The following is a 13164-nucleotide window of genomic DNA, read 5'->3' on the forward strand; positions in this document are numbered from 1 at the left end:
CACTGGCAACCGAAGAAAGTTATTCACACTACATATTGAGCTTCAATATTAAGATCAAGATCAACACAGAAATGAATATGCTGAATAAAAACCTGATGAACCTGATATAGCTTGTAGCAAAATTTGTCCTTTTATAGTTTGCTTTGCTTTCATAGTTTTTGCTTCCATCAGTCCAGTAATTCATGTGATTTTACTTTAGGGTGTTTTCAAGTTTAATTCGATTACAGGTTAAGTTTTAAATCCCTATTTGCTCTTTTAACTGTGACCTTATCCTTGGACCAACACATAATACCAACAATAACAATAATCAGAGTGTTTCTGTTTCTCTATCTCTCTTTCTCATTCCTCTAATTGCGGCCATAATCCTTAGCCAGATTAGAGGGATGTGCAGGGTCTGTGTGTGTTCGCTTGTAAGAGTATGGTCTCAATGAAACATGCACAGATCTGTGGGAGATTACTCAATGCCTGTCCTGATCACACGGGTAGAAACTGACAAGAATCCAAATCCAATTTACTCTCCGCCTACATTTACTCATACGAGGAATGTGATCCAGCAGCTTGCGAAGCAGCTACATCAAACTATGTACTGAGCATTTTCTTTATGACACGATACCATCATGTTTGTTGTATGTTGTAACCCAGTTTAATTCCAGTTTGATCTATCAGCTGTCAGATCTCTTGCTGACACTGGAGCTCATTTGGATCCTTAATATATTCACTAATTTTACAGCAATTTCCTGCTGATCGAAATGCCTCATTTGAGAAATCCTGCCTGTGTTTTCTTTAATAAGCTTGGCCTGGTAGAAACAAGGTTTCTGGCAAATGTTTGGACCTATAAATAGCTGCGCTTTCTGTCTTTTGTTTATCTCTCATCTTCTCTTCTGCATTGTCTTCATAGTTGTCATGTGTCTTAATTGGTTTTTATTTATGGTTCATCAATTAAACTGCAGTGTACCATCTTGTGTTTTGTTAATGCTTTTATACAAGGTTAAAAAAGATTCCTGTTATGGCTGCAAAGCTGTTGATTGTAGAGTAGAGACTGCCAGAAAGGAGAGCCAAGCACATTTAAACCTATCTTAGGGGAAAACAAGAAAAGTCTATTTCTATTGTTATCTTCATGAAAAAGTGACATCTCAATATACTTTTCCCGGGAGTGCATTTACGACATACCAGTTTGTTTGAGATGAAAGCATGAATCCACTATCGGTTTAGAAATGGCTGAACACTTGAGATGAAAAGATTTGTATGTAGGTCACTTTGTTGATTTGTAATTTAAAGCTTACCCAATATTACATATCTTTTAGCATCTTCAGAGCCCAAGTGTTTCCTTAAGTTGAGTTTTAGTAATCCAAAAAGTGAGTGAGAGTTAGGCATTCATGTCTTTTGGCGCTTAAAAAAATGTATAATTGCATAGCTGTTGAAATTGCCACTATGCAAGCTTGTAAACTGAGAAGAATAGGTGACCAAGCAGCTTCCTTTCTATTGTGTAATGGTCGTAATTTTACTGTTGTGGTTACGGTTATGGTCCCATCTCTATGTACAGTACAGCTTTGAAATATGTTGTTTTCCCAGCACTGATTACGAAACTCTCTTAAAGTATGTTACTTTGCATAAAAACAAAAACAACTCTGTCCTCACTGAGAACACATTTAAGTCTTATTGAGATGTTCTGTATGTCAAAGGATCTTTTTCAGGCAATTGACCTCATTGAGGTGACAGAAAGCAGCTTTGTAGCATCCAGTTACATCATGTCCAGTTCCTTTATCGTTGTAGATACTGTACAAAAACAGCGGGAGGGAGAGAAAGAAGACATGAGTGCGTTTTTTGTCCTTATCAGTATTAACAGCCCAGAAATTGCTGTACTGTTTTCACTTTCTGTTCTCACTTTTATCTGTGTTTTTGACTTATTTTAAAGAGGGAGGATTTCAGACCTTGACAGATATAACCAGTAGCCGATAAGCTAGAAGACTGAGGCAGATAGACTCACATGTCCGGAGATGTTTCATTTATATTCGCACACAGCATTGAAACCTCTAAAAAAAACATCCATTCTGTGCTACAAAAACAAGCCAAAATAGTCACTAAAGAAAGGAAATTTGAAACTATACAGGCAGAAATGAGCCAAAAGATGAGCACCAAGAGTCAATACAAACACTTCTGTGCCTTCAGCTGCAATTTTGCCTGACATAAACACCCGGGTTGGGAATCTGGAGCGGGTGTGTGAAGTCTCTTTTTGGGAGTTCTGAGCCCCTATTGAAGAAAATATGCTGCTTGATTTTCTGGGCCAAGTGACTGACTATGACGCTCTGCAGACATCGTGTTTCTGTTGGTTGGCTCTGGAAGGTTCTTGGCTTTGGAACCAGTTTAGCACCAATAGAAACTATCACTGGTTAGCTGTGATGCTAAGACAGAGCTTTTGAGAGAACATTGGTTGGCCCAGGCAGCATTAGTTAGTGTCTTTCCTTAAGATAAATGTGCGTCAGAGATATGCTCTTGTGGGAATAACAGGTGTCACCAGCCAAAGCATTACAAGGTCTTAGCATCATTTATTTATTTATTTTAGAGATTCATTTCTGTCCTGTTTGGTTTGATACACCAAAAGTAGAATTTATGATAATTTTCTCCTCTTCCTGTATCTGGAATAAAACAGATTCAGCTTGAAGCTTCTGTTATATTTTGAGAATTTAGTATATTTTGCTTTCCAAAATTGGCTGCCATCTTGATTCCTAGTATGACATGGCCAGTGCGCTCAGCAGAGAGAGTGAAGATGGCAAGTAAATTCTAAGAAAATTGCAAAGAGGATAGTTTACATAAGAAGAAAATATATGAATATGTGCAGAAAGTCCACAGATATCAATCATCATAAACGTATTATGCCAATATAGAGACACAGTTTTCAAAAATACCTTTACTGCTTTGGGCTAGAGAGGAGCAGAAATATGTAGAAATGTGCCACACGTCACAAACATAGAGATATAGTATGTGAAGGAATGCAGGTCAGCAGAGGAGCAGGAAATTCAGTGTGAAGAGGTGACTGTGTTAGATGATTTTCCGTGAATAAAGGCACGTTTTCCGGTTAGAAGTTGATTTGAGTGCGAAGAGAAGGTTCCTGCCTTTTGATAGTTTCTATGCTAAAAATATACTGGTTCAAATACATTAGTTTGTGCTGTTACAGTACAGCAATTTACTCTACTGTAGGAATCCAAGTGGCTGAGAAACATACTGTTCCCACAATGTGTTTAATTTCTCCTCTTCTGTCTTTCTCATCACTCTCCATTTTATGTGTTATGTATACAGTTCATACAATGATGATATAGTAATATGTTCAATAAGAAAATTATCAAAACATTGACTTGAATTTATAACGTAGTGGCTTATTTCACATATCCTTTTTCTCCGTGCCAATTAAAAACTCCAAAGAAAATCCAAGAGGATATAAACAATATCAGTTGTTAATTTATTAAATAAGTCACAGGTTTAGTATTCGAAGTGATGCTGAAGGAGACAATAGATCTTTGTTTGTTGGCGCTGCTCTGGAGGAGTAGGAATGACTAGTAATGATACAATTTTCTCTTCTTTTTTTGTTCAGTTCATGTATGCTGTATACATAGCAATGCAAAATAGCTTTACAACCCAACCATTTCCATACAAGCAAAAGTCTCTGCATTTGTATCATGCTTTAAATCAACCACACATGTACTACATGTCTGTGTGCTTCTGAACATATGTATATCTAAATGACAGATATACTCTTTTTAAAATGTTGTGTACTAGTTAAAATGAAAAAATTAAAACAGTTTGACACTTTTTACCACTTTCACTACCTAAACTATCTGTATTTGTGAGGTAGTAAATCAAGAACAGAAAGATCTAAACAGTAATTATCATGTTATGGTTTTATTACATTAGATTGTATCTTTTAATTGTATGCTGTGTGCCCGTTGCTAAATATCAAGGGAGCATGCTCAGTCAACACACCTTTATTTCTTTGCCAAATAAAGTTGGACAGCTCATCAGTATCGGAGTGTAAATATGATCTAAGTTAGTGGTGTTGGAATCTATTTGGATAGATGCTAGCTGTATTTACCCTCCGATCCTTCCTTGTCTGCCGGTGTTTCTCTATCCCTGTCAATCAGTGCTGAGCCTCTGTCAAATAGTAACAACTGTAAAACAGACCGGCTCTTGGTTTGATTATTAAGCATTTTTAAATGCCTACGTCACACTTGGTCCAAAGTTCAAGACAGTTCAAGTCTGGCAAGGTCAACCTGCTGCAGAGTAAAACATTTACAATGCTCCTTTTTATAGACATTTGGACATGTGAAATGACATTTTAAATGTACTTTCATTTCAACCTTCTATAGCCAGAGACCATAAAATGAGAAATATAGCACACTACTATACCCTACTGATATTTAACCATCCATATAGCTTCAGTTTTATCTGCTGAGGTTTTTAGATGACCTTCTAAGACATTTCTACCCTTACTGTAATACGGTGGTGGTGGATATCTCAAAACCCAAATGATCTGCATGTCTAAATGTCTTTTTTGTGAGAACTGACCCTTTAACTTAAAGATTGTGCCCCCTGTTCTGCAGAGGACACATAACATGAGCGTTTGAGTGCCAGATTGAATACTATTCTTCCTATTTCCTGTTAAATGTATAGCTATTATGCTATTCAGTCATCTTGTACTATGTTTCCTCTAATAATGTTACTATTACTCCCATGACTCATTAGTGCAGTGACATTGTAAAGGCCACATTTTACGTTGTTAGCGCCCATGCTATTTATGTATCGCAGAGCATTGTTTTGGGTTAAACAAAAGCCTATGATGCATTATTACTGAGCTGTAACCCCCATCAGCTGGAGAAAAACTCAGAGGGAGCCACTTAGGCTCAATTATGGTTTGCTGTTTTGGTTTTATGGATGCATGAATGATGTCCTTCTGCATGGGAGGTACATTTCCCAAAGACTTAAACATACTTAAGAACAGATCCTACAAAAGGAATGTGTAAACACAAATTGTTAATGTGTGTGTGCACCTATGTGTTTGAATTGAGGGTGTGGTCATCTGTCATTGTGAAGCCAAGTACTGAAGTATGCACACAAGTATATACTGTATATAGCTGAAAGCGCAATGTTCTGTTAGTTAGCATCCCAATGAATTCAATCTGATTATCACAAGCAACTCTACCACAAGCCACTTTCCACTGGGTTCTGTTGTATTGTGGTGAGCTAGAGCCATTGTCTGAGGGGAAAATGGGTTTTATTTTAGTTTGGGTTGTCCCCTTAAGGGTTTTCTCCCTTTCTCTATCACTTACATCACTGTCCTCTTTTTTTCGGGATCTATTGTATCTCTTTGAATAGAATAGAAACAAAATCAATTCAATACACTGCAGGCTGTCATGCCATGATAGCTTCTTTAGGACTATCTACTGCTAAAGTAGCAGCACCAGCAGAACAATACCAAAAGAAATTTGAACATTTTCAACAAAAAGAAAACATTTTTTACAACCTCTCCCATTCCCGTTATCTCTCTCTCTACCCTTCACCCGCTCTAGTCATCTTTGTAGTAACATCCTCTTCCTCCCTGCATAGTCTAGTGACTATAAACAATTGGGAGTTTACTACAAACACATCCAACAACCCCCACCAGCCAGCCAGCCAGCCAACAAGGACAGTCCCTCCTCCCAGCGAGTTTCAATGAACAGGAAGAGCACATCTTAGAGTGTCCTTTGGTTACAGTAAAGGGGGCCGCCATAGATTTGGGATGACATTGTCACTGAACGGTGACTCAAAAGGCTGGGTCACAAAGCATTTGTCTAATGCATCTCCTGCCATGTCATACTTTTTGTCATTGGACCTTTTTTTGTGCCAGCTTGGTGACCAGTTGAGAAAACCATTCTGTCTGTTCAAGGACACCGTGTTTTTCAGGGGCATTGTGCAGCTCAATCATTCATTAAGTGGCTCCCTGTTAAACTTTACGGCCTTGTTGTAGATTTCTGATAACCACCAGGACATTCAGGTGGGGCATGAGTGTAGCCACAACCCTTTTGGTTCATGTTAATCTATCCACCGAACCAATTAAACAAGCATTTGTATCCATTTCCTGGTTTAGCAGCAGCTGAACTTTGCCCATGTTTGGAGGTGAAAACTAAATGCTTAGAAGACTCTTAGAGCACAAATTGGGTCTTAAATGGGAATTTTTTTGTTTCTCCCAGGATGATTAACATATATTAATCCATTTGTATGGGACCAGCAGGCAGCCGGCCAAGACTCTTTTTAAGCTCACACAGTATTGCAGCAATATGAAGCCATGCTAAACACAATGGTTTAGCATTGTGAAAGACATTCCAGTCCTGGTCTTTTGACTTTTCCTGAAGTGGAAGGACTTCAGAATCAATTTCAAGGTGTTTTTTTATTTTTTTATTTATTTTTTTAAAAACAGAGCAGCCTGACCTCAGACAGAGAGGGAAAACCACTGGCTCAATGGATTCCTCCCTTTTTTACATTCCTCCTGTTATCTTTGCTTTGAGCAACCGTTTTGTCCAACCTCTTTCTCCCAATGCCTCACGGGGAGAAAAAAAAAAGTCAATCCGTTTAAATCAGCTGCTTGTCCTTTTTCTCTTTCACTCTTTGTTATTTTAATGCATCATTCAGCTTCAGGCAATCAGTCACCTGGAGAACTGGACTTTCACCTTAATAGCTCTGTCTTTATCTTGATCTGTCTCTCATTCACTATTCCACTGTCTTGCCTTTTTTCCCATTCATCCCTGTTTGTATTGTAAACGTTTCACATAGGGACAGTACGCACTGAGATTCACCAGGGTTTTTTCTGGAACTGAAGGACGTTTGCTTGTCCAAACCATCTACATGTTGTTGAAATTAAATTAAACTTAATTAAGATTATAATTATGATTAAAGGAGGAGCGAAGGAAAGGAGTAAAGAGGAAAATTAGACGAAGGAAAGCGGTGAGAACAATACAGGGAAGTTGTGCAAAATCCACCCCTCCCCTTGCTTTCATTCTACTCAACTACCACTACCTCCTTCCCCCGCAGACTCCCCCCTCCCTCCTCCTGCATATACTACTTCTCACCTGTCTAGTTTCACCCCCAGCCACCCCCCCCATCCTCCCCCCAAAGCTCCTCCTTCCAGGGCAGGTGAGTCGGTTGCGGGTATAAAGGTATGCAAATGTGAAGAAACCTATCTTCTTGCTCAGGGGAGTGCAGAAGACACAGCAGGGCTAGAGTGAGTGAGAGTGCGGGAGCGAGAGAGAGAGAGCGAGAGAGAGAGAGAGAGGCGGAGTAGGAAAGTTGCAATTTAAAAAGACAATTGGATTGACTGTTCTCAGACTTGCGTCGCAACCATGGGGCTGGGAGTAAGTATTAGAGCTTTGTCACATGTTTTGACCTGGTTTCTTACCTTCATCAGGCTGGTTATGTTTTTTTTCAGTTTTGAGCTCACACTAAGTCACAAGTTGTTGGTTAAGCTTGACATGTGTGGATTGCCTGTAGTACTTTGTACTTTAGTTTCGAAATGTGCTGTGCAAGCGTTCTTGTTTCCTGCAGTTGTGAGAGTTTGAGAACTCTTCAACTTGTCAAATTGTAGGCTGTTATAAGAGCAATTCACAATCCTCCCAACAATGATTAACGTGTGTTTTACAATATGTTTGAACAGCAGAGTTGATACTGCTTTTCTGCCTCTTAGCCGTTCAACAAAAACAGGAAGCTTCAGAGCGCTCATGTCACACGTGCTCTGTCTTATTCAGAAACTCATTTTCTCTCGTTTTCTTCAAACCAGAAAGGGAAAGATGACTATAAACTGGCGGCCACTTCAGATGGCGGAAACAAAAAAGGGAAGAAAGGGGCGAAGGATATGGATGACCTGAAAAAAGAAGTCGACCTGGTGAGTACACAAGCAACCATACTCTATAATTATCTTAAGATCTTAATTGAGGTGATTTCACTGAAGCAAGATGATACTTAATCCTTCTAAAGTGGCTTTCTATCATGTTTATACATCCTTAACTACGTCTGAAAGGAAAAGGCGTGAAATTGAATAACCTTCCTGAACTTTTGAAACCATGTCCTCCCATCTACATTTCCTCATTCTTAATGACTTATTCAGGCCATGTTACACTCTTGGTCACTGTCAGTCAACTGCCATTGGTCACAGCAACTGTACAGTCACGGTTGAGACAAACCTCTGCTTTGACCTCACGGCTAGTCACATGAGATGTAGCTGTCTGACCCTAATTTCATAAAGATTGCTACTTACACTGCTGCATTACTGTCACATGTTATTAGGGAGTTCATAGCTATACTTAACTTCTAAGTCATTCTTATCTAGTTTGGCTTACACCTTTGAAATGTTGGTTGAGAAGCTCTGTCCTTATAGAGTAGTCTGTGGACTAGTCCTTTTTCCACAGCCTTGATACAGCCAACATTTATTATTCTGCTTCTAATGTCCTTTAAAACTCTCAGTTCATGGGTAGTTTAATTAGTAGAGCCAGTTTTTTTTTTCTCCAGCCACAATTAATAAGAAGCTAAACTTTCATCGCTGCACTCAGCTACTTGAGATGCATGGAAATGTGTAAAGTTGCATACATAGACATTTTGGTGGGTTTGAAATGCCCCGTGCAGATAGATTGTAATAACAGTCGCCCCAAATTTCCGCTGCTGTCAGCTTTTCGGAATCTAAATCTGTAGCTAACGGAGGTCATTTCCCAAGGTCAGTGAAGCACTCTTGCGTTAAGATCATCTCCAACTCCGAGAATCAAGCTAACGAGCGCTTCCATGCCACCGCTTTCATGTTTAAATAGACATTTGGTGGAAGTTTTTACCTCAGGAATAAATCTGTTATAGGTGCTAAATGTTCTCGAGGCTTAAACTGACCTCTAAGCAGTAGAAGTTTGTCAAAAGAAAAGTATCGTTGCCTCTGTGTTTGTCCCTAAACCCCAATGAAAATGGCTGGTTAAAAGAGTTGAGACACGTGAAGGTGCCTTTTGAATATCTTGGTCAGTGTCCTTCACAAGGTCAGTTCACACTGAGGCAGATTCAGGTCTCATGTTCATCTCAGATCACTAATAAAACAGCAAATATGCCATTTCTGATGCCAAATCATATGTTCATTTGATCAAAATGGTTTTAATTTCCTGTCATTTTGCTGTATGATGTGATAGCAATGACTTTCACAAGGTCATGAAGTAAGGTTGTAGATGGATGCTGTCATAGGTTAAACTATAAGAACTATAAACTACAGTTACAGCAGAATATGCATGCCTTGGCTTAGTGCCAGTTTTATAATGAATGATTTTGTAAATTCGTGCTTCTCGAGAATCCTGTTTCTGCCCAATGTCATCCAGGAGGTCACAGAGTATGGCAGGTTATTAGGTAATAAGATCCTCATCTCGGTGACATATTAATGATTATTGTTGTGTGCTGCGTTTTAACTAGATCTCAAAGTCCTGCAGCCGCTGAAGGACTTCTCAATGCCACAGCAATCGTATCGCCAGTAACCTCGTACCCCCCAACTTAGCATATCATTAACTGCAATTAACAGCAGGCGTGGTCGCTAATGTGTCTCCCAGCTATTAAAAGTGCATCAGAAAAGCTTTTAGTTCCAAAGTTTGACAGTGGCGTATTTTCTCGTTGATTAAGAATCAGACTCTGGTTAAAGAATTATAGTGTATCGGGCGGTAGTAAAACAGTAGTAAGAGCGTCGGTGTGTCTCTGAGGCTCGTGAAGCAGACGCGTTAATGATTATTGCACCATCATACAATTAACTGAGGCCTCAAAGTCCAGCTTAAAGACAATGGAAACCGTTCCCATAGCAACACAAAGCAGCTGGCAATATGATCAAATGTAGCAACAGAAAATGCTAAATATCGAGTCATGTTGACTGAGTTAAACATCAGTGGTGTCCAGAAGATGTTCTTTAAATTAGTTTAGGAGTGCGCAGTCTGCAATCAAAAGATCCGTATGTGTGTTTATGAGCTGTAGCATCAAAGCTGATGGAGAAGTTTTCCTCCACAGGCTTTGAATGAACTGCTGACTAACAGTTTAAAAAAAGCAGCACTAGTTTGTGGCATGTGATAACACATTATCCATGGCACATTTGGCGTGGACCACTTTGCTCGCTTATTATGATGCAAAACTGTGGCAGGCCAGGCAGAACCATACAATTACACCCATTTTCTCCCCCAGCTGTAAATGTAAAGGGACACATTAGCAGCTCAGGACTTTGCATTTTAAGCAGTCAAATGATTATTATATAAATGTGTAATTTCACACAACATCCATATATATATATATATGAATATATATTCTGAGCAGTAGATGATTGTAATAAAAACAGCAGCTGCAGTCTATATATTTGCACTGACAATATAAGGAATTATTCAATGTTTGATTATAACAATAAGTAGATATATATATATATATTGAAATATACTTTTTTCCTTCATTTCAATCACAATTAGAATTTGCCACATACTGTATGTGAGGGCAGTAAATGAGAACAGAAACATTCAACATTACTTTGGCTGTTTCAATGTGTTGCATTTTGTATAAAGATTACAATGCTTCTCAGTATAACAAAACCGAAAGTGGGAGTCGGGTGATATTTCAGATCATTCAAATAACATGGGAAGAATGTCGCCCTCCGAGTCATTCACTTCACTGTAGGCGTTATTCAAACACAAACAGTGTAGGCACATGAATGTGTCGGCATCTCTTGTTGTTCATTTGCTGATCCACTTATATTTGCATTTTTCCCTCTCCTTTATTTGAAATGTAAAAAAATTTTTTTTTTAAATGTAGGCGCTATCATCAAATTCTACCTGAAAACAACACTTAAAGCGGATCAAATCCTTCTGAATGAGTAAATCCAGTTCTCAGTAAGCTCCACCAAAATGTCAAATACGTGAGCAATTCCCGTCAGAGCAAACGTCAAAATATCAGTTGGGTGACATTGATTTAGCCGGATGGACTGTTTGCTCTCAGTAAACTGACTGTTTGGATGAGTCTATACATAGCTGAGCTCATGGAGGCTCGTGTTTGGTTGCGAGTTCCCAGTCATTGGCGGACTCAAATGTCCACTTTTACTAATCTGAAAATCAGAGTGTTTGGCATCCATTATCCTGATCTGAGGGTGGACTCTTTACATTCCCCATGTCTAGAGACCATGACAGGACATTTTTTAAATACTCAAACTAAATAATATCTGCAGGTTTTTAAACAATAGGGATTTTGGCTTGTTTTATGCAATGTCTCTCAATCTATCTCTCTCTCTCTCTGTCTGTCCACATAGGATGATCACAAGTTAACCCTGGATGAACTTCACAGAAAATATGGAACTGACCTATCCAGAGTGAGTACTCTGCATGTGTGTGTGCATGGGTGTTTGTGTTTGAGCCTATCATAGAGATAGTAAGTCACTGGACTTACTGTACTGGCTGCTGAAGACACTTTCACACAGGAAGATAAGCTCAGAGGCCATCAAAGATCTCACAGTGCAAACTGAGGTCAAAGATTTACAACCACACAGAAACACCCTTCACACTTTGAGTCATGTGTTTCAGTAAGTTAGAGTACTGCAGAGGCAGAAGATTTAGCTGCACAGTCTCACTCTAATGTGGAGAAATGCTAGCTAACGACTTTCTTTAAGGTTTGGTCCCCCAAATTACAAATATTTTATATGTTATATTTTCCCCCTACTTTAAGTAATGTCAAGCCATGCAAGTAGTTTTGATTTTACACACTCAAGCTCAGAGACTTTGGCATCCATCCCAAAAGTGTGGAGGTGAATGGAGTTTTCTTAGTAAAAAAGTAATATTTCAGATGGATATCTCAAAAAACTGGCAAATAAAACCAAAACTACCCCCATGGCTAGATATTGTTAAGGTTATTTTGGTGAACTAACCCTTTAGAGGGTGAATTTATGTCCCATTGTTATGAAAGAAAAAAACATAACTGCTACACACAATGTGCTATTCCTGTTCTCACCATGCTCTTCATCAAGCTGAGGACACAAACAAAAATCCCATTACAAAACACAATACAAGCCCACACCAGCCAAATGCTTGACTGATGCTGATTATCTACAGAAATCAAATCTGTCTGAGTTTGCCCCTAAACAAAGACTTCATTCAGGCAGGAATGCTAGTCTTATTGACCCTACCAACAAGGGAAAAAAACCTGCTTTTCCTTCCTGGTATCCCTCCAAAGAGACCTTCAGACACATTTACCTCAATTATTTCCCTTTTTTTTTTTTACTCCCTAATAAATTATGACCTTAACCTTGTTGAAAGAATGTACTGTTCATTGATAACACCAACACTACCTGACAGTCCTTCCTCCCTGTTTCAAGTTTTTTTCACAAGCTCTATTTTCACTGTCTAATTACACCGAGTTGTGGAAGAGAGGAAGCAGTAATTGAAGGATTACTGAGATTTTCTCTTCCTGTGGATGTGGTTTCTTTTTGTTTTTGTTTCAAGCAAACGTTAATCCACCACTTCTTGAGGTAATAGCAGTGTACCTGTTTACCGAATAAAACAGTTCAGCAGGATTCGTGTCACTTTAACTTGTTCTTTGTAGTGTTTCCTTCCAGTAAACCTGGGGAAAAACAAAGCTTTGAAATAGCAGGGAGAAAAACTGGACAAGCAGGTTTTGCTTTTATGGCTTTGCCTGAATATCAGTCCTCATTTTACTTCTCTTTTTTTCTGTCTATATGCCAGGCAGCTGTACCATATTTTTAGTCAGCATTTTACTCAAAGCTCCCTTCTTATTCATACCTTAAGGAAGTTCAGATAGGTCCAAAGCGCCCAAGGTGCCTAAGAAGTCCTGCTTTACATATATTTACTTAATTCATTCCAACTTCTTTCATTGTCTATTTGTTTGTCATTGCTTACATCTATCTTCCTCTCTCTAGGGTCTGTCCACCTCCAGAGCAAAAGAGGTTCTCGCCCGAGATGGCCCAAACGCTCTCACGCCTCCCCCCACCACACCTGAATGGGTCAAGTTCTGCAGACAGGTAAAACTCGTCTGGAGTTCCATGTAAAACACAGACCTTGTTTAAATATTCAAATTCACCCTGCTTCGGCATTCATATTCACTGCAGTGAGTAAGTGGTTAGTGTCAAGGTTTTATCCTAAATGTTACTGT

At 39.0% G+C, this 13164-nt stretch overlaps 1 protein-coding gene across 2 annotated transcripts in view; it reads left to right on the forward strand.

Annotated features, from left to right (window-relative positions):
• The window catches only part of LOC133976554 (sodium/potassium-transporting ATPase subunit alpha-1), a 45293-nt gene that overhangs the window by 22920 nt on the left and 9209 nt on the right, over positions 1-13164 (forward strand). Inside the window, exons 1-4 of one of the 2 annotated variants that reach the window (XM_062414775.1) lie at positions 7236-7379; positions 7802-7906; positions 11312-11371; positions 12932-13033. In XM_062414775.1, coding sequence (XP_062270759.1) covers positions 7368-7379; positions 7802-7906; positions 11312-11371; positions 12932-13033 — 279 coding nt within the window. In that variant the 5' untranslated portion in view covers positions 7236-7367. Of the gene's footprint in view, positions 1-7235; positions 7380-7801; positions 7907-11311; positions 11372-12931; positions 13034-13164 lie in introns of those variants that run through there. The other variant, XM_062414776.1, reaches the window with a different exon arrangement.

The sequence above is a fragment of the Scomber scombrus genome, chromosome 24 (genome assembly GCF_963691925.1).
Source record: "Scomber scombrus chromosome 24, fScoSco1.1, whole genome shotgun sequence".
Classification (NCBI taxonomy): Eukaryota; Metazoa; Chordata; class Actinopteri; order Scombriformes; family Scombridae; genus Scomber; species Scomber scombrus.